This window comes from Rhinopithecus roxellana, chromosome 5 (assembly GCF_007565055.1).
Source record: "Rhinopithecus roxellana isolate Shanxi Qingling chromosome 5, ASM756505v1, whole genome shotgun sequence".
NCBI classification, from domain to species: Eukaryota; Metazoa; Chordata; class Mammalia; order Primates; family Cercopithecidae; genus Rhinopithecus; species Rhinopithecus roxellana.
Genome location: NC_044553.1, coordinates 171338944 through 171361376, shown reverse-complemented (window position 1 = coordinate 171361376; position 22433 = coordinate 171338944). Strand labels below are relative to the sequence as shown.

The following is a 22433-nucleotide window of genomic DNA, read 5'->3' as shown; positions in this document are numbered from 1 at the left end:
TTCTCTGCATGATAGGATACTTTTTTGTTTCTGTTTTTTATGAAGATGGTTACTTACAGAGAATACAATGGGTACTTCCTCTAAAAAGGATAATTTAGCATTTCTTTTCAACATATAAAATGTGCAAAACCTTTGACTTAGCAGATCCACTTTTAGGAAGCTGTTCAACAGAAATAGCTACACATGTGTTGAATGCCCTTCAAACAAGGTGTTCATTGTGAGATGATGATGATTATTATTACTGTTTTTAGAGACGGGATCTTGCCTTGGTGCCACACCTGGAATGCTGTGGCACGATGGCTCACTGTAACCTCGAACTCCTGGCTTAAACAATCCTCCCACCTCAGCCTCCCAAGTAGCTGGGACTACAGGCATACACCACTATGCTTGGCCAATTTTTAAATTTTATGTGGAGATGGGGTCTTGCTTTGTTGTCCGGGCTAGTCTTGAACTCCTTGCCTCAAGCGAGCCTCCTGCCTTGACCTCCCTAAGTGTTCGGATTATAGATGTAAGCCACTGTGCCTGGCCCATTGTGGGATTATTTATTTTGGAGATAGGATCTTACTCTTTTGCCCAAGCTGGAGTGCAGTAGTGAGATCACAGCTTGCTGTAGCCTTGACCTCCTGGCTCAGGCTTGTGGGATTATTTTCAATAGCAAAAAATTAGAGGTAAACTAAAAGCCTAGTATAATGGATTAATAAATTACAATTTATCTATAATTCAAAGCATTAAACAGTAACTAAAAAGAATGAGTTAGGATTTTTTACATTGATATGGAAAGGTATCTGTGAAATATTATTGAATAAACCAATAATGCATATAGTATTATCCCATTTTGTAAAAAATCCAACCCCGCTTCCCCAACTTTATGTGTGTATTGAAAGATAGGATCTGAAGAGTGCCTACTACAGTACTTTCCAGTGACTTACCCTGGAAAATGGACTTGGGGCCTGAGGCTTGGGTTAGCAGGGTGGATGAATGAGCACACTTTTTACTTTATATATTTCTCTATTGTTTGAACATTTTTCAAAAATCATTACCTGTTTTTAAAAGCTATAATGAGTAGAACTCTTAATGTAATTAGCATTTTGTTAGTCACATTGAACTCTGTGCTATAGAAAAATAGTACATCTGTCTGAAATACATACACTAGTGTTGCAAGCTTTATTCAGACTCTTTGCAGTAACTCCTTGTGGGTGCCACGGGTTTCATGGACAGTCTGATAGTTACCATTCAGAGTACTTACTACTGATAGATGCTTTGCTAAGAGCATTCCACGGGCTATCTTACTTCTTTTAACCATCACAAGATCCCCACAAAGTACTTGTTATTTTTTTGAGACAGAGTATTGCTCTGTTGCCCAGGCTGGAGTGCAGTGACATGATCATAGCTCCCTGCAGCCTGAAACTCCTGGGCTCAAGTGATCTTCCTGCCTCAGCCTCTCGAGTAGCTGGGACTACAGGCACCCACCTCCACGCCTGGCTAATTAAAATTTTTTTATGTAGAAATGGGGTCTTGCTGTGTTGCTCAGGCTGGTCTTGAACTCATGACCTCAGGTGATCCTCCCATCTTGGCCTTTCAAAGTACTGGGATTATAGGTGTGAGCCACTGTACCCACTAAGTACTTAAAAGGACTGTTATTAGCTCTGTTTTGGTTGAGGAAAGGAAATCTTCTTTAAGCAACTTGCTCAAAGTCTCGCAGCTGTTAAGTCGTAAAGTGGAATTTCTGGAGTAGTTTCCAAAGTGTATATTCTCAACCACTGTACTGGACTTGTTTTGAGAGTTGTCATAATTATTGAAGTCACATATTCTGGTTGTTCTTATGCATGGTAAAAAGAAGTTTACTTTGTACTTTGTGCTTTTCCGGTCCCCAAAGTGGCTTGATGTGCCTGTGCCTGCCTCATTGGCTTCCAGGTAGGGTTCATAATAATAATAATACTGATTATTTTAACTATCATTCATTGATAGCTTGCTCTGTGCCAGGCAGTGTACTAGATGATTTGCCTAAGTTGTCAGTAATCTTTATACTGACTCTGTGAAATAGGAAAATTATACCTGTGAGGAAACAAGCTCAGAGGCCTGAAATGATTGCTGAATGTGATTGCTTGGAAGAGTGAAGCCCAGGTTCAAACACACATTTTTTTGACTATAAAACTTGCACTCTTTATCCCCAAGTGTGTCAAAAACCTGTTAAGTGTAAATATAGATAAACCTCTACTACTACAGGTTTAGGTTCTGTGATATCGTGCTGTATCTTTTGTTCCATCAATGGCAGCAACTCTGTGCCCATCTGCATGTGGGCCAGTTTTAGATGGAAAACAGTAAATACAAAACACACCCACAGACAAAATAATGACAGTTCTTAGTTTTTTTGTGTGTGTTTGGATTATCATTACTTTCAACTATAGACTTGAAATCCTAGGCAGGCTTTTTTCATGATTATTTTGTGGTGACTTTTTTTCTTAACCAAAAATCCGAATCAATAAGTGGAATCTATGTTCAAGAAATAATTGAGAAGATATAGCTTATAAGCTAATTTACTGGAATTTTGGAAATATTTCAGTGGCTTATGGGTATAATGGAACAACCCTTAAAAAATACAACTTTAATAAAAGAAATACTTATAGTAATACATTTTTGGTTTTTTGAAATGGTCTGGCTCTGTCACCCAGGCTGGAGAGTGCAGTGGTGCGATCTCAGCTCACTGTAACCTCTACCTCCCAGACTCAAGCAATCCTCCCACCTCAGCCTCCTGAGTAACTGGGACTATAGGTGCATGCCACCACACTGGCTAACTTTTGTATATTTTGTAGAGACAGGCTTTGACCATGTTGCCCAACCTGGTCTGGAACTCCTGGGCTCAAGCAATCCACCCTCCTCAGCCTCTCAAAGTGTTGGGATTACAGGTGTGAGCCGCTGCACCAGGCCTTATAGTAATACATTTAATACTGAAAATATACCTAACACTAATTGATATCTTATACAAAAGAAATGGTGTTATAGTTAGTGATATGAATTAAGCAACAAGAGAGAGGGTAGCTATCAAATGTACCTGTTTTGTATAAATGTAGAGAAAAAGAGTTGAGTGAGGGGAAAAGAGGGGAAAGGTCAGATAATGTTACAGATTCTCCAGTTCTGAGAAATGGCATCTCTTCGGTGAAACCTCTGGTGATTCCAGATGGCATTAATCTCTCTGCACCATTACTAGAGCAGGGAACCCCTTCAGCCTGCCTTCTGGTCGGTATGTGCATGTTACCTTCCCTCACTCCATTCTGAGTCACTTGGTGTTATGTACCATGTTTTATTCCACTCTTTCTCTCTTCTTAGTAATGAGCTTGCTACCTAAGAGGAACACACTTGTTGAATGAGTGGAATGTTATGTGAGTCCACATTCAAATGAAAATTATAAAATGCACATGTCTAAATCTAAATGAGTAATTTGCTTTTTTGGATTATTTGTGTTATAGCCTGAGCATGGGATATAATTGGTTGGTGGTGGACAATTCAGGCCTCCAAATTCAAATTCCCACATTTGACTGACCCAAGGGGGTCAAACCCAAGGGACTATATTCTTTCTGATTTCTTTTTCTGGGCATGGTGTTTCCAAGGGGAGTTAGGGCTGGATGAGGAGAGGGACATCTGTCTGCTGAACTCACCTTTTGGCTGATGGTCCTAAACCTTGTTTTCTTATTAAAAGGACCTCTTTTAGGTCCTTATTCTCCCTTACATCTAGAGCTCACAGTTCTACAGGCTGTACAAGCATGGCACTAGCATCTGCTTGCCTTCTGCTGAGGAAGCTTTTACTTATGGTGGAAGGGGAATGGGCAGCAGGCGTGTCACGTGGCAAGAGAGAGCAGAGGAGGTGCCAGGCTCCTTCAACCAACCAGTTTCTCACATGAACCGACAGCGTGAGAACTCACTGCCATGGAAGGGGCACTGAGTCATTCATGGGGTATCCACCCCCAAGACCAAAACACCTCCTGCCAGGCCCCACCTGCAACACTGGGGATCACTTTTCAATATGAGATTTGGAGGGGACAGATGTTCAAACCATATCATTGTGGAAATAAATTTGTAAGATAAATTCTTAGAGTTGGAACTGCTGAGGCAGAGAGTACCCATATTTAAATTTCAATATCTGTTACTGCGTTTGCTCACCAAAAGGCAGAACTGATCTACACTCTCATCAACAGTGTATGAGAAGGCCCATTTCCCTGTCCAATCCCATCACCTCTGGACATTAGCAAACCTTTTAGTCAATGTCAGTTTGATAGGTGAAAAAGATTGTAAATGAGCTTGAATATCTTCTCATTTGTATTTGGCTATTTGTATTTTTTGTATTTACTTTCTTTTTTTTTTTTTTTTTTTTTTTTTTTTTTTTTTTTGAGACAGAGTCTCACTCTGTTGCCTAGGCTGGAGTGCAGTGGCCTGATCTCAGCTCACTGCAACCTCCGCCTCAGGGGTTCAAGTGATTCTCCTGCCTCAGCCTCCCAAGTAGCTGGTACTACAGGCATGCACCACCACACCTAGCTAATTGTTTTGTAGCTTTAGTAGATACGGGGGTTTCACCATGTTGACCAGACTGGTCTCGAGCTCCTGACCTCAGGTGATCTGCCCGTCTCAGCCCCCCAAAATGCTGGGATTACAGGTGTGAGCCACTGCCCCTGGCCAGCTATTTGTATTTAATTTCTATAAACTATTTGTCACCTTTGCCTGTTTTTCTATTTGGTTATTTATCTTTTTCTAATTGATTTAAGGGTTTTCCAGTATTAAGCCTGGCCCTTTGTCTTGTGTGTTACAAATGTTTTTGCTCTTTTCAGTTTGTTCTGGTCTTTTTATTCTCTCTTCTTTTTTCCATAGAGAAGTTTAAAGTTTTTACATGGTCAAACTTACTTATTTTCCTTTGTAACTTCTGGGTTTATGTCCTGCTTAGGAAGGTCTTCTACAGTCCAGGATATTGAAGAAGCATTCATTCATATTCTTTTTTCCTTCTACTTTAATGAGGTTAGATACACACACAGTTATGTATATAAATTTGTATGTTTGTATGTGTCATATTGTGGGTTTTTATAAAAATCATGTATTTTTAATACAAAGTTCAGAATTTGTTTCTTTTTCTTTTCTTTTCTTTTTTGAGATGGAGTCTTGCTCTGTCGCCCAGGCTGGAGTGCAATGGCAAGATCTCAGCTCACTGCAACCTCCGCCTCCCGGATTCAAGCGATTCTCCTGCCTCAGCTTCCCTAGTAGCTGAGATTACAGGTGCCCACCACCATGCCTGGCTAATTTTTGTATTTTTTAGTAGAGATGGAGTTTCACCATGTTGGTCAGGCTGGTCTTGAACTCCTGACCTCAGGTGATCCACCCGCGTCAGCCTCCCAAAGTGCTGGCATTACAGGTGTGAGGCACTGCTCCCAGCCCTTATTTTTCTTAATTCTTGCACCATCTTCAGTTTATTTTGGTGAAATAAATCAGGTGGGCATCCAACTTTATTTTTCAAGCAGATAACTGATTCCACACCAGTTGTTGAATAGTTTTTCTTTTCCCAGATGTGAGAACCTTTCTGAGATGAAGCTAAATTCCATAACCATAAAAAATCGTGTGTGTTTGCATTTCTGGGTTCTACATATGCTGTAAGAGCTTGACATTCATATAGGCCCAGAGACCCCTGCTGATTTTCACAGTTTCATTAGCAGATTAATGAGTACACCAACACATGAGGTGATAAAAATCAACCGTGCCCACTAATGCATTTCCTGTGCATATCTGTTACTTGTGTTCCTCTGCCAGCATTTTCTCTAGAGAAATAACTGCTGTAAAATGACTGTTGGATTGGTGTTCCTGGACAGTAAAATCTCACTGGTGACTTGAAACATGCGTTTTAAGTCCATGTAGACAAATGCTGTCTTAAACCTATAAAAATCATGTGGTTTCACTTTTCCATGACACTCATGTATTCTGATCTGTAGCTCTCGCAAGTGTCTTCACATTTGTCAAACTGTGCATCTGAGTTTGGTTCAGAAAACATGGTTATAGGATAAATATTTATTGAATTTGTGCCTTCCTTCAACCTTGACTATTTTGTAGTCTCTTCTCATTGCACAGAATCATTTTTAGCTGTTTTATGAACTGCTGTAAGATTATTTTGTACTTAGAGTGGAAATCTTTAAACCAACACGTCACATCTCATTTTAAATTTGACATAGTATGACCATTTAAGGCAAAATTGCAATTCTGGAAGTTGTAAATTCTCAGAGTGTAGGAAACAACTATAGCTGATAACTGGAGTGACACCTGTAGGAGATACTCTTACGTTCAGATAGCCATGACAATCTTGTTAAGAATAGTTGGGTGGGAGCCTCTTTTTGCTTCAGAGAAGAGTCTGAATCATAAAATATTTGGAAGAAATGAAGTTTCATTTCCTTAAACTATTGTATGTGTAAAAAGATAAAGGGTCGTTTTTAAGTAAAACTAGGTAAGTTAGTGAAAAATTGTCACAATAAAACTACACTAAGCCTGAAAATTATTTAACATTTAAGAGTTAATTATGCATCGTAGAGTTTGAGGCAAATAAGAGAGCTTTAATTTGTTGAAATTTTGGCTTTAAATATTACTGATGCAAAAAGTCCAAATCCCTTTTAGTCTTATGAGAGTAGTCATTTATTGTTAATAGTCTTGCTGATTTGTATGAAAATTAAGGAGTTTGAGTCCTTTACTCAAGCACCAGACTAGTTGTTCCTTAAGGTCAGTAGACAGTGCAGCTTATTTTTGAATCTCTACCATAGTACCTGGCACATAAGAGACACTCTGTATGTGTTTCTGGAATGCATGGATGGTTGAATAGTGAAGTAATAAGGATAAACTTTGTATATCCCATTCATCAGCAAGTCCTGTTGGCTCTATCTTCAAATTTATCCAGCATGTGATGACTTCTCAAAACCTCAGCTTGGTTGAGGCCACCATCATTTCTCACCAGGATTAGGACAGTGGCCTCCTAACTGGTCTCCCCGTTCTACTTTTGCCTCTATACAGCCTCTTTTCCACATGGCAGCCAGAGTGATTCTTTTAGAAGTCAGGTGACACTACCACGCTTATAACCCTCCAGTGATTTCCGTCTCATTCCAAAGTAAAAGACCAAGTCCTTAAAATGCCCTGCAAGGCTCTGCATTTTCACATGTGGCCTCAACCTGTCCCACCATTGTTTCTCTGAACCCGTGAATTTCTCCCCCCACCTCTCATTCTGTTGTAGCCATTCTGGCTTTCTTTTTGTCTCTCAAACATGCTAGGCATTCCTCTGACCCAGGGCCTTTGTATTAGCTGCTCCCTCTGCCTGGAACAGTCTTTCCCCAGATATCAGCATGGCCCACTCCCTCACCTCCTTCAGTCTCTTTCTACTAGAGTGTAAGTTCCATGAGAGCAGGATTTTGTTTGTTTTTTCCTTTTTCACTGTTACTGTCCCAGTGCCCAGAACAGTGCCTGCCACCTAGTGGGTACTTTTATTTGCTGGAAGGAGGAAGAAAGCAAAGAAGTAAGGAAGGAATCAGGAAGAGGGAAGCAGGAAGATAAATTAAAACTCATGGATATGAAGATGTGGCCATGGAAAGTACGGCCTCTAGTCCTGCCCAAGTCATTAACTCCATGCCTGAGAAGGGCTTTAAACTTGACATCTTTTCTGTTAGTTTCCTGTTGATGTCTTTCTAACTTCTACAATTATGTTTTCATTTCTTTTCTCTTACCTGGGAAAACTGCCTTTGCAGTAGTTCCAATTGCCACCTGGCACAGAAGGAGTGTGACAAATGACATATAATATATTGCCTTAACTTTCTGTAGCTCTTTGTAGAAGCTAGATTGTTTCTCTTGAAAGCTTTCTTGAACCCCTGTCACCGCAGTGGGTGCTGTTTGTCTGAGAGCTCCCTGAGTCTGCTGTTTGCTGTTTACTCAGTAGGCCATTCTGACCGCCCCTTACCTGAGGCTGCCTCTTCTCTCTGTTGGGCCTTTATGTTTCTCTTCTTGGTTTTTCTTTTGGATTGCATGTTGCTTCAAATAAAATCGCTAACAACATATGGCCTGTTATGATTCTCTTTTCCCAAACTCTGCCATTTTGTATATTTGTGACACACTGCAGATTTTGTGAAGATTGCTTCATAATATTTGTTTACCATCTGCTGCACTCTATTTGGTATCTTGCTAGGATTTTTTCCTCCATTTTAAGTGACATTAACAAAATCTAGCCAGTACATAGGCTTTCTGGTTCTACTTTTGCTTCCCTAATGTGCTGGAAAATCATATTACTATGCTCCAGGCAACTAGAGAAGCCTGGAATTCTCATTGTGAACCAGTGTATCAGATCTGTCTGCTCCCCCACCCCCACCCCCTTTTCTTGGTCATATCCGGTAATGCGTTTTTGGTCAGATGGCAAAGAACCTCCATGTATAAGATAGAAAAAGCTCAAATTATTTTTTTACTTCTTACTACTTAGTACCACTACTTTCTAGTGTTGTTCTCTAACATATTTATACCTCTGAAACTTCGTGCCAGTTTAGTAAGTTTTTATGATTTATGGTTCCAGCTAGTGTAATTTTTATAGCTTATCCAGTTTGATAGACAGCTAGCCTGAGTCTTGGCTAGATGGGCTGTATATATCCAAGTTTTTGTTCAGAAAAGTGTTTTAGGCTACAGTCATAGTAATTTGCTTAGTATGTGTTTCTGCTTTCTTACCCTTCACTAACTTTTTGTAGTTGTCAGTTCACCGTCTTTAGAAGGAAGTGCGTTTTTGCTTTACAGGTTAAGGTGAATGGTTTGCTCTTGGGCTGCCATCAAGGGGTCAGAGATAGCTTAGCTTTTGCCTTTTGACTGGAGCCACCAGTCTTCTCATGGGTGTGGTTATTTTCCAACTCAATTTCCTCTTGGACAAAAACAAGGAGTCTTTAATAAAACAACTAAGCATAGATACTAAAGAGCAAATCAGACAGTCTCCCAAAGAGCAGTTTGTAAAGAAAACCAATACCTACATAAAACTAGGTATCCTATTAACCCATAACAACGATTAATCAGTACGTCATATAAGCCTGATTTTCTCTCCAGCCTTTCTTAGAATGCCTTTTTCAACTTATCTGAGATCTTCTTTTGGAGTCAGAACCCCTAAGTGGATAGTTCCAACATTTTATCACTGGGTTGATGTCAAAAGCTATTCTAGCCTTTTGGCTTCAGTTTTCTGTCCACTTAAACAAATGCTCTGGTAATGTTTCTTAGCTCTTTTTTTTTGAGACGGAGTCTCGCTCTGTTGCCCAGGCTGGAGTGCAGTGGCGTGATCTCGGCTCACTGCAAGCTCCACTTCTTGGATTCATGCCATTTTCCTGCCTCAGCCTCGCGAGTAGTGGGGACTATAGGTGCCCGCCACCATGCCCGGTGGTGGCGTGTATTTTTTGTATTTTTAGTAGAGACAGAGTTTCACCATTCACAGGATGGTCTCGATTTCCTGATCTCGTGATCTGCCCGCCTCAGCCTCCCAAAGTGCTGGGATTACAGGCGTGAGCCACCGCACCTGGCCTCATAGCTACTTTTTATGCAACTTCTCTACAGTAAATTATTCTGGTAGCTGACTTCTTTCACAGATCCTTTCTTCTGAAATAATCCCTCAAGAGATTTCTTAGAAATGTAGAATTCCGGAATATTTTGGTTTAAGTAGCCTTAAAGGTTCAGGCTCTAGCTTTGAGAAGTTGAAGAACTCTCCTTTTGTTCTTGTAATTTAAATGATCTTTCTGTAATCGGTGCCCCTCCTTTTTAAAATAAATTATAAGAAGGGTTTTCACTCGTTTTACCAAAATACAAGCACCTGCCCATCCTATGTGAGCAATACCTTATTCAGGTCTTGTGCATATTGAAATTCGGTATAAGCAGTCTCTTTTTAACCACCATCTCTATAGCTAGCTTAGTTGCAGAAATGAGATTTATTTAAAAAAACTACTTTATTCAGGCTGGAAATTGTTTTTATGCCAAGTTCAGGACTTCGTAAAGAACAAATCAGTTTAGCGTACATTTAAAGAGAATTTGACCTGGTTTTAAAGAAAAAATGTAAAGTGCTTTCATGTGTGGTGATATCATTTGTACTCTGTTTTTTCCTGTCTCCTGCATTTTTAAGAAAACTTTCACCTTAACCTTGAAAATATTAGTTTCTAGAACCTATATAGAGAGAGACTCCTTTCTTCTCTTTCTACAGCTAGAATGGCATTTCTCCCCCAATTTGGCCCTAGAGATTCTGTATCTAAAGTGAACAAATGAAAGAAAAGGTGCTAGATTCCTATAAAGTTCTTTATGTGTAACATCTCTCAGGACTGTGCCTTCTTCATTACTGAAAGTGACCAGTGTATGTCTTTTACTCTGAAAAGAGGCAACTCTTGGTAGCAGAATACTGGTAATGACTCTCCTAGATTTAGACACTGTGATCTTGATGATGCCAACTCACATTGAGTTGGGGAACTCTGCAGCAGTGAACCAGGATCCAGAAACAAATGTTTGGAAAGAAAACCTGAATGAGAGCTGTGAGTCACTGAACAGGACTGGTCCAAGTGCTGGTTTCTATCATGCTATCAGATTGCTGTTGGCCACTGAAGAGATAAAGAGAGAAAGTATTTTGCTTGAAAATAGGTTAATTGTGAAAGAACACAAGCTTCCTCCTAGGGTCCCCATAACCTTGTCACCAAGCAGGGGGGATATCCTTGGAACTACAGCCGGACAGGAGGGAAGACCCACTGACCTGTGGTAGGGGAAGATCCCTGTGTTGAACTTAACTCCCTCTGTACTTTCAGTAAGTGTCCCCTGAGCATGTTGTGCAAGCTTATTCTTTTCATGATGAGAGATTTGTCTGAGGTTCTTCAGGCTTGGGATCAGAACAGTCTTTCTATGTGATCAAATCAGCAATTATATGCCCAAGAGTGAACGAAAATAATAATAATTCTGAGTGTTAACAAGCACACCAGAACTGAGACATCCTACTGAGAGCCTGCCCCTTCCAAGTTGTCCCCTTGGGAGGCTGTGTACATTGCTTAGGATGTTTTTGGCATTTCTTTCAACTGTGCATTTACAGTCTACTACATAGGCTGTCCTCACTATTCACAAATCTTTATAGAAGGATGAATAGTTAACTATATATTTAGAAATAGCCATAAGTCATTCTTAGACATTCTTGGCAGGTTCTTAGACATGCTTGGCAGATCAGGCCAACAATTCCATTTTGGGTTAAAAATGAGATTTAATATTCTCACATAGTCTATCTTCAGGTTTTTAAAGCAGTTTTGAAAAGATATTTCAAAAACTACTTTGAATAAGAGAAGTATCATGAAATAAGTACATTATTTCTAGATGTGACCGCTGATGATACTTATTCAAATGTACACATTCTGGTTATGTAGTTTGTGAAGTCTTATCCTCCAGCCTTAAGACTTAAATTATTTCAAAATAGCATGAATAGCATTTGAAGCTTACTATGGCTGGAGAGTATGCAAAACAAGTGAAACTGTTCAGAAAAAGAGCTGCTAAATAGAATGGGACAGAGAGACCTGTATTAGAGCTGCTTTACAAGTTAACCTTGCACTAGGCCTAGGTTCTTCTGTGGAAAGAGAATAATAATAATGATGTTCATGTCGTAGGTTTGTTACGAGGTTTTCAAGGAGGTATTGCATATGAAGCATAGATCACAGTGCCTCATGTATAGTAGTGTTCAATAAGTGTTAGCCATTTTTATCATGCTGCTGTGACATGATAGATTGCCTGGGAGAGAGGAAGAATGGAGAAATCGGGGTATGGTGCCGTTCGGGAGATTTAAAAAGTATGGATAGTAGAACAAGACTGGCCTCTCTTTGGTTTTTAGTTCCCCTAACCAAACCTGTTTTGTCATACTCCAGTTATATTTACTTTAACCTAGATATATGTTGTGAATGACATGAGCAATATGTTAATTTTCTGCTATCCCTAAAAGAAAGTTTTATATTGAGATTCTGATCGTACTCCAAATGGAAAACAAAACAACAAACTAATAATGTCAACATCCCCCCAAAATGTGGTGTTGAGGGTTAGAATATCACATTGTAATAAACTGTATTATGTTCCCTTTGTGCATTAAACAAATGCACACCTTATCATTTGCATTATGTTGCTTTTAAACAGATGAAGATGAAGATGGTGATCGAATTACAGTGAGAAGTGATGAGGAAATGAAGGCAATGCTGTCATATGTAAGTGTACTACAAATGAGGACTATTTTTTAAAATGTTAATGTGATTGAGGATGCTGTTTCTTGGGTATAGTGAAGACGTAAATAAATCACAGTTGTCATACATTTTTCTGTATAATAGGTAAAGGTTTCAAGGATTTCCGTATGTGAAAGTTAAGGGCATTATTTTCAAAAGACACTTACTGATCATATCATAAACATTAAGAATAATGCATCTTAATGACTTTTGCATTAGGTATCGTGCAGACTAAATGGACTATCAATTTCCTGTATTTTTTATGCAGTACTTAAAGTAACGGCTCATTAAAAATGAACCCCTGGGCTCTAAAAAATTTTTCAAAATCTACTTTCAACTGGAGATCTCTCTCACCCTTCCAGACTATAGTTACAATGTAGCTGCAGGCTTAATATGGATACACGATTTAAAGATGTACTCTTGGTTATTTATGCACTACCCATAGTACTCCCACCGAAAATGAACTACAGGGTTACTTACTGAATCAAAGTGATCTGAATATATTCTGAAATGACTTTTTTTTTTTTTTTTTTTTTTGAGACGGAGTCTCGCTCTGTCGCCCAGGCTGGAGTGCAGTGGCCAGATCTCAGCTCACTGCAAGCTCCGCCCTCCCAGGTTTATGCCATTCTCCTGCCTCAGCCTCCCGAGTGGCTGGGACTACAGGCGCCGCCACCTCGCCCGGCTAGTTTTTTGTATTTTTAGTAGAGACGGGGTTTCACCGTGTTAGCCAGGATGGTCTCGATCTCCTGACCTCGTGATCCGCCCGTCTCGGCCTCCCAAAGTGCTGGGATTACAGGCTTGAGCCACCGCGCCCGGCCGAAATGACTTTTCTTTTGTGTTTAAAATTTTACTGAAAATCTGTGTTAACAGTTGTCTGATACTGAAGTAAACAAGAGAAAAGGGCATATTTCTAAAGCTTCAATACTAAGCTTGAAAAATTCAGCTATCATGAGGAGACATAGGTTACCTGAGTCTTGATTTGAGCCTTCCTCTCAAGTGTTGTTTTATTATATCTGAGTCTGTAATCTGTTTACAAAACCTTTTCCAGTGGTCTGGTAGAAAGAGCATTGTACTGGAAGTCAGGAGACCTTAGCTCTTCTGTGGTTTCTTGGCCCTAGGCAAATCACTTAACCTTTCAGTGCTGTAGTTGCCTCATCTGTCAATTGTAGATAATAATACTTGTCCTATATACTGCACAGGGCCATTGTAATGATCAAATGGGAGAATAGATGTGAAAGCCCTTTGAAAAGTTAAAAGTTCTATACAAATGCAAATGATGGAATCATTTGGAATCATGTGGAAACGATGGAATCAGGGCTCTTGCTTTTCATTGAGACCCTAATCTTAGTCAACAGTTAGGTTGTAGGTTTTTGATAGACTTCAACTTCAGCCACGATATTGTTTCATTGTAATGAAAACTGTGAACTATCTGCATGGGTTTCCACCCATAGTTTTAATTTAGGGTAGGAGGATAGAGAACAAGAAGGATAGGATGATTAACAGAGCATTGCATTCGAACCAGCACAGAATAGGAAAAGTCAATTTCCCATTGACTTCCCATTAACTTATGTGAGAGTCTTTGTGTACTGAGAATTTAGAGCTGGGCTCATCAGTACCTTGAAAGGCAGAGGAGGATTGTCTGCTGAAAAGGTCTAGCACTAGTATTGATAGATTGGCTAACTCTCCTGAGAATGTGACATGCTTATATTTAGAAAACACACACACACACACAGATGGGTTCTAATTTTCTCACATATGTGCATTGCAGAGAACTGACATCAGTATACTTTCATTATGTATTCAACTTAACCACATGCAAAAGATATGTACTTTTGGGTATGATCTTACAAACTGTGCTTTTTGAAAATGTTAGTGGGTGTGATCATAGTGATAATAATAATGATGATTTCCATTTCTGAGTTACTGCTATATACAAAATGCTTGGGGTATTTAATTTTTTTAGTTTTAATAATCACTCTGAAAGACATATATTATCATTCTTATTTTTAGATGAGGGAGCTGTGGTTAAGAGATAAGCCCAAGGTCTTAGAGTTAGTATGAATGTGAATATGGAATTTAAGTTCAGTTTCTTTTAATGCCCAAGCTGTTGCTCATTTATTGTTTTACACTGTCTCTTCCCCCACCTTCCTCTTTGCACATTTGTAGCAGGATCTTTTTATGTAATCACTGTTTTTTTTTTTCTCCGAGATGGAGTCTTGCTCTGTCACCCAGGCTGGAGTGCAGTGATGCCACCTTGGCTCACTGCAACCTCTGTCTCCTGGGTTAGAGCAATTCTGCCTCAGCCTCCTGAGTAGCTGGGATTACAGGCACCTGCCACCGTGCCTGGCTAATTTTTGTATTTTTAGTGGAGACGGGGTTTCATCATGTTGGCCAGGCTGATCTCGAACTCCTGACCCTGTGATCCACCTGCCTCGGCCTCCCAAAGTGCTGGGATTATAGGTGTGAGCCACTGTGCCCTATCATCATCATTATTACATTCTGAATAATTTGGGTTTATATAAACCTTAGTTGTGATTTCTGTACCATATATTCCTTACAGCATATGCTTATTTTCTCAAATGCAGTGTTTAATTATTTTTGTGTTGTAGGAAAATATGATTACATAATCTTACATTACATGTCCTTAGTTTAAAAATTTCTGAGATTTCTTGGGAGCCACTTTTTTTGTCTGAATAGAAGTCATCTATCTCATTGATGAGCTAATTTAAAAAAAATTTTTGTAGGGATGGGGTCTTGCTTTGTTGCCCAGGTTGGCCTCAAACTCCTGGTCTCAAGTGGTCCTCCTGCCTCAGCCTCCCGAAGTGCTGGAATTACAAGTGTGAGCCAAGGTGCCTGGCCAGGTTGGCTGTCATTTTGATCTGTCTTGGTTCTCATGATTGAAATTTAAGGAGAACCATTTGGACCTAACCTCACAGTAGGTTTTGGTTGGTAGTCCTCATAATTACCAGCATGTTCCTACAAATTTGCATTGGTCTTTATTTTGTAGACATTGTAAAATGTTGCCTTTTTAATTGAAAACTTATCAGTTATTTAAATTTGGCTCTGAAGTTTGAGTCAGGATTTTGTGTAAAGGCATAGGGAAGATACTGACAGATTACCACATTTTTATTGTTTTTTACAAAAAGCTTTTTTTTTTTTTTTTTTGGTTTTGTTTTGTTTTTGAGATGAAGTCTTACTCTGTCGCCTAGGCTGCAATGCAGTAGCCTGATCTCGGCTGGGTTCAAGTGATTCTCATGCCTCAGCCTCCCGGGTGGCTGGGATTACAGGCACCCGCCGCCACGCCCGGCTAATTTTTGTATTTTTTGGTAGAGATGGGATTTCGCGGTGTTGGCCAGGCTGGTCCCGAACTCCTGATCTCAAGCGATCTGCTCACCTTGGCCTTTCAAAGTGCTGGGATTATAGGCATGAGCCACCGCACCCAGCCAAAAGAGCTTAGTTTTTCATATAGAATTCAGTAAATCTGTGGTCACCTTAGTATTTCTTTAAAAGCCATATGTGGGAAAGCAAAAATAGAGGCACTTTTACCTTTAGTCCTTTAATCATTCTTTTTCGCTGATTACAAAGGTTAAGTAAATAAACAGCCTATATCTCTGCATAAGAATAAAAACAAATTTGCCATCTCTGAGTTGAAACTTGAAGAATTATTTTTTTCCCACTTGGATGCAAGCATTTTCTGGCTTTGGGCCAGTACAAGTGTACATTTTTATCAGTAATTTAAATAGATTTTTGTATTAGACCTGAAAATGTTGCCTTTTTAATTGAAAACTTATCAATTATTTAAATTGCTAGCAGCCTGAGGCTGTTAATTTTATGAGTGCCATAATAATGGCATACAGTGGTTTTTGATACATGTGACACATGGAATATTGTATTATGGTAAGGATTTGTCATGACAATAGGTTGTTGTGTGCTGTTAAATAATAACCAACATATTAAACCAAAGTCTGTTGTCACACATTAGTACCATTTTATATAAGTTATTTAGAAGTTGTATTCTTTTCTTCATTAGATATATTTTTAAGAGATAATGAGAAGAAAACAAAGCTATAATAAATTGTCTTTTAAGAAAATGTAAAGTAATTTGGTCTCCAAGGAGATATTTTAATGTATTGAAAGATTTCAGCAGCCAAGTGTTATTACAGCACCATTGTGATAGCTGCTCTGCGTTTTGTTATGAGTTTGTGTTAATCAACAATCTGTTTTTATAGCATAGTTTCTTGTAAGTTATGTTGTTAGAATATTCCACTTCTGGGATCATGGCTTTTCCTCTGACACTATTGTATCTTTTTAATTCCTCCATAAAGTATTTTTTTAATTAGAATTTGAAATGCTTTATTAGAAAAAAAATACAACCTACATATTCTGAAAACTAAATACCTGATCATTGCTAATTAAATATTCCCTTAATGTAGTTTAAATTATTTTGTCGTTGTTCTTGTTTCCTCCTCTCGTTTTCTAGAAATACTGAAAATAGCGTGCTGCTTTTTTCCTTCCATTTTTTTGTGTTTGTTGTCTGGTGGTTCTATGGAGCCCCAGTTCTAGGAGGGGATTGTTTTACTGTTAACCTCTTCTTTTGGGTGACCTTTCATGGGGAAATTCAGCCAATACATCTTGCTTTTGTAAATAGATTTATATTTGTTTCTGCTAAATCCTATGTCTAGGGATTTATTACACCTGGTTCTCTTAATATTGAGAGACTTGTGTGAGTGGAACACAGTATTAACAAAAATAATTTTCATCGTTTTGTCTATTCTCACTCTTTATATCATTTTTTCCCACATTGCCAGAAGAGTATGGCATACATTTACTGTAATGCCTCCCATTATGAGACCTTGTATTATATTCAGTACAGGAATCCTTGTATTTAAGGGAAGTGTAAGTATTCCCTTTGGTGTATTTGACCGCAGTGTACCTTGTTAGACATTGAGTACTATGAGGGAAAAATATTTTTTCACCTGTGGAGCATCTTGTAAATTGGGACATGATTGGCTTTATTCTAATATACATACCTTGGACATTGCCTCTAAAATCATGCAGTTACTCAAGTAGAGTCGGAAGGTAACCACAGAGGTTTTGTTCAACTCTTTCATTTTATAAATAAGGACATTGAGGCCCACAGAGTATAGAAGATTCAGAAATCAGTTGGAAGTCACATGGCTAATTAAAAGGAAGGCCTGGATACAGACTCTCAATCTCTTTGCTCCTGGTTGTTTTAAATAAGGTTTTTGTTTTGGTATCTATTATAGTCCCACTCAGCTTTGCAAATACTACTTTTTCCTGAGTGTGAAAAATAGTGCTTATTACCAAAATGTCACTGTACTTGAGTTTGTAGAGAAATGTAAAAAATACTCTGTTGGCTGGGCGTGGTGGCTCACTCCTGTAATCCCAGCACTTTGGGAGGCTGAGGCGGGCGGATCACAAGGTCAGGAGATCGTGACCATCCTGACTAACACTGTGAAACCCCATCTTTACTAAAAATACAAAAAATTAGCCAGGCGTGGTGGCATCTTTACTAAAAATACAACAAATTGGGAGGCTGAGGCGGGAGAATTGCTTGAACCTGGGAGGCGGAGGTTGCAGTGAGCCGAGATTGCACCACTGCACTCCAGCCTGGGCGACAGAGTGAGACTCCATCTCAAAAAACAACAACAACAAAAAGCTCTGTGGGCATCTGAAGGTTTAAAGGTTTTGTCCTTACCTACAAGGCTGTGTTTTACCTTGTTTACCAAATTTGTTGTCCATTTAGAAGTTGAATATTTAATAGCATCAGAGCCTTATTAGGAAGTTTTCTTTAAAGAGCAAAGAGGTTAGGAAGCTCGTTTTCCATATGGTGCTTTCAAACATGCCACATATTAAATAGGTTCAACTTTGAACTTAACTTTGCAGGTGGCAAAATCAGTTCAGCTTTCAATGAGTGGTTAGTCCCCTAATTCAATGCAATTTATCCAAACAACTGATCACATAGTATATTCTTCAGGCAAGGTGGAGAAATGGTGAAAAAAATGAGAAAGAGAAACTGAAGGAAATAAATTGTTTTGGAAATTTATTTTCTCGAATAATGACATGCTCCAAGCTGTAAGTAAAGTTTTTGTTTTGTTTTTCTTATCCTAGTCATAAAAGAAAACTTTTTTTCAGAGGTAGATTATTTTAATTCTCTTCTCTGTGTTGTTTGAAACATTTGGATGCCCTTGAAATAGTGATAAAAGTGTAGTGACCCCTTCTAGCCCCTGTTGTGATCTATCTTGGAGTCTGTTTGGAAGCAAGGAGCAGAAGCATATTCAAGTTTGCATCAGAACGAGGTATTTATTATGTGGCTCTTGGAAGCAAAGGAAAAGATAAGCATGAGCAGGCCTCGGTCTTGGTGGCACGGGGCACTCTGGGGACCGCTGGAATAGGAGGTTTGGACCACCAACGTTTTGTCATTTATATGGCTCTACTCCCAGTTCAGTTCCATCTCTGTGGAGGGTTCCGCTTACCCTATTTATAACAAAATGTCTCATTTGGCTTGCTGTCTGCATAGTCCTGTTTTATTTAAGTGTCAGGTTCCCTGAAGCTACTGTTAAAACTTCTGCTTTAAGAGGAATAGCAGAATTGCTACAGTCTAAAAATCAGGTGAAAGGTCAGTGTGGACACTACCCCAAGCTAACCAACGTAATAACTCTGAAAGTTTCAGCTGAGGATCCCATAAATTTTGGGCCTGTTGGTGAATACAAATTTAAACTCCTTCTGCCAACACATATTACCTTAAACTTAGCCAATTTGAATTTCATCTGCTATTGGCTGCCCAAACTTCTATTAAGACTATCTGGAACTCCTTAAAGTCCTCTATGGTTTTATCCAAATGGTGTTATCATTAAACTTGGCCAACTTGCTGTCATTTTCACTTTCAAGTCATTAATAAATACATCCGTCCAATAACATGAGCCTATAAATAGGGCCCAGAGTTGGTCCCTGTGACCTTCACATTGTGATTTTCTTTCTTATCATCTAATCAATCTGTGACCATATGTGGACCCTCGGTCGAGTCTTCTAAGGAAGAGCTTGTATACATTGTAGTCTCCTCATGACAGGAACAATGAGTTATTAGGGAGTCAGAGCCTGAAGCCAGGTAAGTAAATGTAGCTATTAATTTGATATTCAGAATAGATTGGCTTCATATGTTATTGTTGACCACTGGGGCAGTTGTGTGCTTTGTGAGAGGTCAGCATCATAAAGGAAACGCCTCTTAATGTAAAGTATGAGAAATAATTGAAAGAAGGTGTAACTAATGACACATCTGAGTAGGGTTATAATTGAATTTGTAGCCATTTGATAGAGTTAAGATTGTTGGGTTCTTCACTGGGAAAACTAATAAATTAACTATGGACTGCAAATAGTTGGTTAGTTTATTGATTATTGCTGTAATTACTGACTGAGCTACATATAATAGGATATGCTTGCAGTATTGACAACAGGAATCTGAAAATGTTATCATTAGTGTGAAAAAGACAGCATGAGTCTTCCTTAGAAGTGAAATACTGTACCAATTATGTTGTCTGTTAGGCATGCTAAGGAGAGATTTGAGAAACCGTCCTGTTATAAATGTATGGAAGAATAATAAATAGGCCTGGTATTTCCTCTGTATGTGAGACTTGCTGCTGAATAAATTAGAAGGTATGACCAATGAGAGTCATTACTATGTCTATATCAGTTCCTCTCTGGATTCTTCCTGTAAACATTTGTGCAGTGTCTATAATGTGCTAGGCATTATATGGCAGTGATTTCTCAAGTTTTTGAAGGCATAGTCCTTTTTGAAGATCTGTGGGAAGCTGTTTATTTTTTTACCCCAGAAAATTCACATAATGCAGTGTTTCACCAGCTTCAAGGATCTCCTAAAGCCCATATAGATCCCAGGTTAATACCTCTGGCATAAGAGGAAATAAAATATACAAGGCATGGTCCCTGCCCTTGTTGCGTTTCCAAAAGAGAAACAGTGTTCCCCACAATACCCATTTACTTTATTATTTATAGTACTGCAGTAATTGAGGGGAAGGGAGGGGATACTGACTCAATCTCCATAAACCAGTTAGTTAAATTCTACCACTGTACTTTGTCCAGATATCTCAGTGGCCTTGTTTTGTGGTTTCTGTGTCACCCTATTGTTATGAACGTTTTTATTCTATGTACTCTTACTTGGAAATGAGAGATTCAAGGCACCATTTCCTATTTCAAGATTTTTTTTCAAGTACTTTTTAAGAAGGTTTCCCATATACCAGCTCCTTTAATTTTGATCTTCTTAACATCTTTATAAGGCGAGCAAGGCAGGTTTTTTCCCCCATTTTTACAGCAGAGGATACAGAGGCGTAAACAATTGTGTGCCTTTCTTGAGGTCACACAGCCAGTCCATAGAGAGCTGGGGCCTGAGGTCACTCACTTGCTGGTTTGTTTCCTCATTCATCCAATCAGTTTTTTCATTCAGCAAATGTTTATTGGATAGCAGTTCTCTGGCCAAGCGCTGTGCAAGGTGGTAGGGGTGCAGTGAGCATACAGTTCATGCCCTCTAGGAGCTCGTGGTCCAGTCAGGGAGATTAACAATAAAGGAAACAGAATTCAGTGGGGGAAGACAAGGAAACTCATAATTACCAAGCGGAGTGATAAATGATATAATACACCTAAGCATTAGGTGCTCCATGAGCACAAGAAGTGTCTAATCTAGCTTTGGGGACCAAGAAGGCTTCGTGAAGAGGGCGGTGTCCGGGTGGAGTAAGTTAGGACAAGGGGACTAGGAAGGGTGTTTGGGGCAGAAAGAACAATGTATTTAAAGAATGCCTGGTGAATCAGGAGGAACTGCCTGTGATTCAGTCTGTACGGACAGTGACGGGGGAGAGGGTGGGAGATGAGGCTGGGAGGAAGGTGGGTTAGACCATGGAGGGCCTTAGCTTGAGGGAACAGGGAAGTGACATGATCATATCTCGTATTGTCAGAGGCATTTGAGCCATAGCAACTCTGTATTAGTCTGTTTTCATACTGTTACCAGAAAGGGGTTCCAATCCAGACCCGAAAAGAGGGTTCTTGGATCTTGTGTGTGAAAGAATTCAGGGTGAGTCCACAGTGCAAAGTGAAAGCAAGTTTGTTAAGAAAGGAAAGTGGTGAAAGAATAGCTACTCACTCCATAGACAGAGTGGGACATTCCTGAAAGTAGGAGGATGAATGTGCCAACCCTAGGTATGATGTTTGTTTATGTATAGGATAAAAAAGGATCATGGGGAGATGTGCTCTGCTACAAAGGTTTGTGATAAAGGATTCATTTTCTTAATTACTATATTTTGCAAAAATTGATATTATCTTTTTGTTTGTTTGTTTGTTTTTTGAGACAGAGTCTTGCTCTGTTGCCTAGGCTGGAGTGTAGTGGTGCGATCTCGGCTCACTGCAAACTCACCTTCCGAGTTCAAGCGATTCTCTTGCCTCAGCCTCCTGAGTACCTGGGACTACAGGCACCTGCCATCATGCCCAACTAAATTTTGTATTTTTAGTAGAGACAGGGTTTCACCATATTGGCCAGTCTGGTCTCGATCTCCTGACCTTGTGATCTGCCTGCCTCGGCCTGCCAAAGTGCTGGGATTACAGGTGTGAGCCACTGCGCCTGGTCTGATATTATTATGTTTAAAGCAAAATTAGGAATGCTTCTGTTCTCAAGATATTAAGATATCAGGACATTCCTGAATCTGGGCATGTTTAGTAAACGTTATCAATCTGTTCCCTTCATCATAAACATCTAGAGCCTCGGAATACCTAATTTCCTGGGAATGTAGCCCAGCAAGTCCCAGCCTTATTTTTCCTAGCCCTCACTCAAGATGTAGTTGCTCTGATTCGAATGCCTCTGACAACATTACTATAAAGAGCTATTTGAGACTGGGTAATTTATAAAGAAAAGAGGTTTAATTGACACAGTTCTGCATGGCTGGGGAGGCCTCAGGAAACTTACAATCATGGCAGAAGACAAAGGGGAAGCAAGTACCTTCTTCACAGGGTGGCAGGAAAGACAGTTGGGTAGTGGGTGGGTGAGTTGCCACACACTTTTAAACCATCAGATCTCGTGAGAATTCACTCACTATCATGAGAACAACAAGGGGGAAATCCACTCCCATGATCCAGTAATCTCTCACTGGACCCCTGCTCCAATTCGAC

At 39.4% G+C, this 22433-nt stretch overlaps 1 protein-coding gene across 6 annotated transcripts in view; it reads left to right on the top strand.

Moving 5' to 3' along the window:
* Window positions 1-22433, top strand: part of MAP2K5 (mitogen-activated protein kinase kinase 5) — a 268775-nt gene that overhangs the window by 8740 nt on the left and 237602 nt on the right. For all 6 annotated transcript variants that reach the window (XM_030930285.1, XM_030930283.1, XM_030930282.1 and 3 more), the window contains exon 3: window positions 12163-12230. In XM_030930285.1, coding sequence (XP_030786145.1) covers window positions 12163-12230 — 68 coding nt within the window. The remainder of the gene's footprint in view (window positions 1-12162; window positions 12231-22433) is intronic.